The following is a 4,928-nucleotide window of genomic DNA, read 5'->3' on the forward strand; positions in this document are numbered from 1 at the left end:
TGATGAGAACATCCAGTCTGTTAGCAATTTTGATGTAATCAGTACTGTTGACAAAAATTATTTATATTATTTTTTTAATAGAAACAAAGGATGATTAAAATGTTCTTTTTCATCTTAACAGGAAGCTGAAAAAATGCAGACATGGAGAAGGTATCACCGACTGGAAGCCAACAATTGTTTCTGATACGGACAGCAGAAAAATTGTGGCAGAAACGATGGGGCAGAATAACTGTGGCAGAAAAAATGTCTATGCCTAATGACACCCAGTTCCATCCTTCTTCATTCCTTTTGTTGGGCATCCCCGGGCTAGAAGACATGCACATCTGGATTGGATTTCCCTTTTTCTTTGTGTATCTTGTTGCACTCCTGGGGAACGCTGCTGTCCTATTTGTGATCCAGACTGAGCATAGTCTCCACCAGCCCATGTACTACTTCCTGGCCATATTGGACTCCGTTGACCTGGGTTTATCCACGGCCACCATTCCCAAAATGCTGGGCATCTTCTGGTTCAGCCTCAAAGATATAACCTTTGGAAGCTGCCTTTCCCAGATGTTCTTTATCCACTTTTTCACTGCCATGGAGAGCGCTGTGTTGGTGGGCATGGCCTTTGACCGGTACATTGCCATTTGTAAACCCCTTCAGTACACCACGATTCTCACCAGCAAAATCATTGGCGTTATTACAGGCATTGCTATTCTGCGGAGCCTGTGCATGGTGGCTCCACTGATATTTCTTCTCCTGAGACTACCCTTCTGTGGGCACCATATCATCCCTCATACCTACTGTGAGCACATGGGCATTGCCCGTCTGGCCTGTGCTAGCATCAAAGTCAACATATTATTTGGTCTTGGGGATATGGCTATCTTATTATTGGATGTACTTCTTATCATTCTTTCCTATATCAGGATCCTCTATACTGTCTTCCACCTGCCTTCCTGGGAAGCCCGGTTCAAAGCTCTCAATACCTGTGGCTCCCACATTGGTGTTATCTTAACCTTTTTCACACCAGCATTTTTCTCTTTCTTAACACACCGTTTTGGCCACAACATTCCTCAGTTTATCCATATCCTCTTAGCCAATCTATATGTGATTGTTCCACCAGCCCTTAATCCTGTAATCTATGGAATCAGGACTAAGCAAATTAGGGAACGAGTTTTGAGGAACTTTTTTTTTTTTTTAAAAGGTTAACCATCAATCGCCTTAGAATGTTTAACAGTTCATATTTTTTCCATATGCTTATTAGATGGGTGTTATTGTCCAAAAAGATAGAGGGTAGGGAGCCTCAACAGTGATTATTAACAGTAATGACATTCCTTTGTCCATAATTCTTTTAGTTTAAAAATAATAGTGAGTTTATTGATGATAATATAATCATCTGTAAGGATTATATCTTTTGAAAACTGTTTATAGTTAGATTGTTGGATCAAGATTGCCCTGTGAAATAGTTACCCTATTTGAAAGTTTTCAAATGAATAGTTGAATATTCATCTGAAAATTCAGTTGTTAGTGGAAGGTAGATTGCTGAGGCAGGTAGCTTTAAAATTATAGTAGTTTCTGGATCACCAGAGGAAATGTGAAAGAAACAGAATAAAATCAGTAGCAGGATTTTAGAAATAATAATAATGATATTATTTAGAATCATTAGTATTTATTGTTCTAGAAAATTTACTTATATTAACACATTTCCTATGTGAGTTCTATGATGTGGTTACTTTTAAAATTTGTATTTTTATATGAGTAAATGATGGGTCATAAAATTCTCCATAACAAATTATGATCATGATTTTCACCATAGGGAAACATAAGAATCCATGCATTAGAAATGAAATAGGGAATTTCCTGGTGGTCCAGTGGTTAGAAGTCTGTGCTTTCACTGTCAAGGGCATGGGTTTGATCCCTGGTTGGGGAACTAAGATTCTGCAAGTCTTGGGGCAACATATAATAACAATAAGAAAAATGATACATAAAGAATGCTGCTGCTGCTGCTAGGTCACTTCAGTCGTGTCTGACTCTGTGAGACCCCATAGATGGCAGCCCACCAGGCTCCCCTGTCCCTGGGATTCTCCAGGCAAGAACACTGGAGTGGGTTGCCATTTCCTTCTCCAATGCATGAAAGTGAAAAGTGAAAGTAAAGTCACTCAGTCGTGTCCGACTCTTGGTGACCCCATGGACTGCAGCCTACCAGGCTCCTTCATCCATGGAATTTTCCAGGCAAGAGTACTGGAGTGGGATGCCATCGCCTTCTCCCACGTAAAGAATAACAGTGCATAATTATGAAAAATACATTCAGTACTATGAAATTAAAAGGCGCTGACTCCTTGGAAGGAAAGTTATAACCAATCTAGACAGCATAATAAAAAGCAGAGACATTACTTTGCCAAAAAAGGTCCATCTCGTCAAGGGTATGGTTTTTCCAGTAGTCATGTGTGGATGTGAGAGTTGGACTATAAAGAAAGCTGAGTGCAGAAGAATTGATGCTTTTAAACTGTGGTGTTGGGGAAAACTCTTGAGAGTCCTTTGGACTGCAAGGAGATCCAACCAGTCCATCCTAAAGGAAATCAGTCCTGGGTGTTCATTGGAAGGACTGATGCTGAAGCTGAAACTCCAATATTTTGGCCATCTGATGCAAAGAGCTGACTCATTTGAAAAGACCCTGATGTTGGGAAAGATTGAAGGCAGGAGGAGAAGGGGATGACAGAGAATAGATGGTTGGATGGCATCATCAACTCAATGGACTTGAATTTGGGCAAACTCTGGGAGTTGGTGATGGACAGGGAGGCCTGGTGTGCTGTGGTTCATGGGGTCACAAAGAGTTGGACACGACTGAGTGACTGAAGTGAACTGAAATAAATATTTATGAACTTCAACACATGCTAAGTTGTATGTGACTATTGGTGATAGACAGATGGAAAGGGAGAGTCTTACGTCCTGAGAATCCCATGGTAGGAAAGTTAGGCTGTTAAGGCTAAGAACATTCTGTTATAGGATAGTATATTACTTTATTTTGGGAGGAGCCTTTTAGAAAATTTGCAATAATATCCAATAAATATTACAAATATTGCACCAATATATTGAAGAATATCAAGCAAAGCTAGAAATATATTTGGCTTTTTTCACTTTCTAGAATAATCATACAAAAATTATTGACTTAGTCCATAAAGGAGGTGTCATATGAAACTGCATTCAACAGGGTCTTCCACAGTTATCTCTTTTACTTCAGTTACTTCAGGAATATTTACTTCTGATTCTTCATCAGCTTATGAGCATGGACATTTTACTGCATGACCAGAAACCATCATAGAGAAATTTAAAAAATATATATTGTCTTCTAAATCTTAAAGCTAACTTTAGCAAAAATGTTGTAAACAGGACAACAACATGCATATATCATATTTGCTAAAAAAAACTCCATAACAACTGCTAACTCTTTTGTATTTACAAAATTTAACAAACCAAAAGAACATACTCAGGCAAATTAATAAACAGATATCAGATAAACTGAGTCAAGCTAGCCTAAATATTCAGAATCTTCTGACTCTAGACAGGCAAGAAACTTTTAGTTATCCAAATAGACATCAGAGGAGCTCATATTAACAAGCAAAAATAATATTATCATATTCAGATATAAGTAAATATAAAAAAAATTTAGAACACTTTCTATAGTGAATTGAGCCTTTGGATAAAATCATCACAGTAAGAAAAATACTCTCGAAGCCTTTGGATAAAATCATCACAGTAAGAAAAAAACTCTCGAAGATTTTGAGGAAGAACATATAGCTACCCAATTTGTTTTTCAGTAGTCAAAGGATGAGAATTAAAAAATATTTTTTGACACATTTAAGTTAGGCATTCCTTGTGCTTATCGACATTTCCAAGTTTTCTTTTTCTTCCAGGAACATGGGGGATTTATGTGTGTAAATCTTGCCTGGAGAATCTCAGGGATGGGGGAGCCTGGTGGGTTGCCTTCTATGGGGTCACACAGAGTCAGACACGACTAAAGTGACTTAGCAGCAGCATGTGTGTAAAACTTCTTGCAATTAGACTTGGCCATGGGACTTGCTATGGCAAAATATTTGTAGAAATGACCTTTGTCAATTCTTAGTGAAATATTTAAGACTAATTATGTACTTTTTCATTTTCTCTCTCCCACCTCTTGTGTTCATTGAAGGCTTTTGTTCAGATGTCATGTCATAAAATTCTGACCTTTGTCAGAATAACTCCCTGAGTGACTACAATAGAGCCCCTCCCCACTCCCAAAACTTGTATTAGTCATGTAGTAGGAATAAGAATTAAACCTTTTATTTCTTAATACACTGAAATTTGGGAAGGAGTGGGTATTATCTCAGCATTATCTACACTATCTTGAATAGTGTCATATTTATGAAAAGTGTCCAAGAATAGCCAATTTTCTTCCTGAAGAAATATATTGGAAGACATACAGACAAACAACAAGACCTGTTCTAAAGCTATAGAAGTGAAGACCTATAATAAAGCATAGTAATTTGGAGAGTATTGTTTTGGTGCAAGTATAGAGGCATTGAAACATATATAATATCATATATGAAACGAAACGCCAGTCCAGGTTCGATGCATGATACTGGATGCTTGGGGCTGGTGCACTGAGATGACCCAGAGGGATGGTACGGGGAGGGAGGAGGGAGGGGGTTTCAGGATGGGGAACACGTGTATACCTGTGGGGGATTCATGTTGATGTATGGCAAAGCCAATACAATATTGTAAAGTAATTAGCCTCCAATTAAAATAAATAAATTTATATTAAAAAAAAAGAAAACCAGTCCAATGAAACTGAATAGAGTTCAGAAACAGACACACAGATACATGTTTGCACGAATTATAGGAGAGATAACATTGTAGTACAGTAACAAAAGATGATATTTTTAATAAAAGATATTGGATAAATTGGAGAG

General features: G+C 37.8%; 1 protein-coding gene across 1 annotated transcript; it reads left to right on the forward strand.

Moving 5' to 3' along the window:
• Nucleotides 1-243: 243 nt before the first annotated feature.
• LOC120875886 (olfactory receptor 52E8-like) lies at nt 244-1,188 on the forward strand. Its single transcript, XM_040257643.1, has one exon. The coding sequence runs from the start codon at nt 244-246 to the stop codon at nt 1,186-1,188; it is 945 nt and encodes a 314-aa protein (XP_040113577.1).
• The last annotated feature ends 3,740 nt before the right edge of the window (nt 1,189-4,928 follow it).

Source organism: Oryx dammah, unplaced genomic scaffold, assembly GCF_014754425.2.
Source record: "Oryx dammah isolate SB20612 unplaced genomic scaffold, SCBI_Odam_1.1 HiC_scaffold_17, whole genome shotgun sequence".
NCBI lineage: Eukaryota > Metazoa > Chordata > Mammalia > Artiodactyla > Bovidae > Oryx > Oryx dammah.

What these genes read in the sequence shown, in the direction of transcription:
- LOC120875886 (XM_040257643.1), top strand. Translation starts at nt 244, where the DNA reads ATGTCTATGCCTAATGACACCCAGTTCCATCCTTCTTCATTCCTTTTG.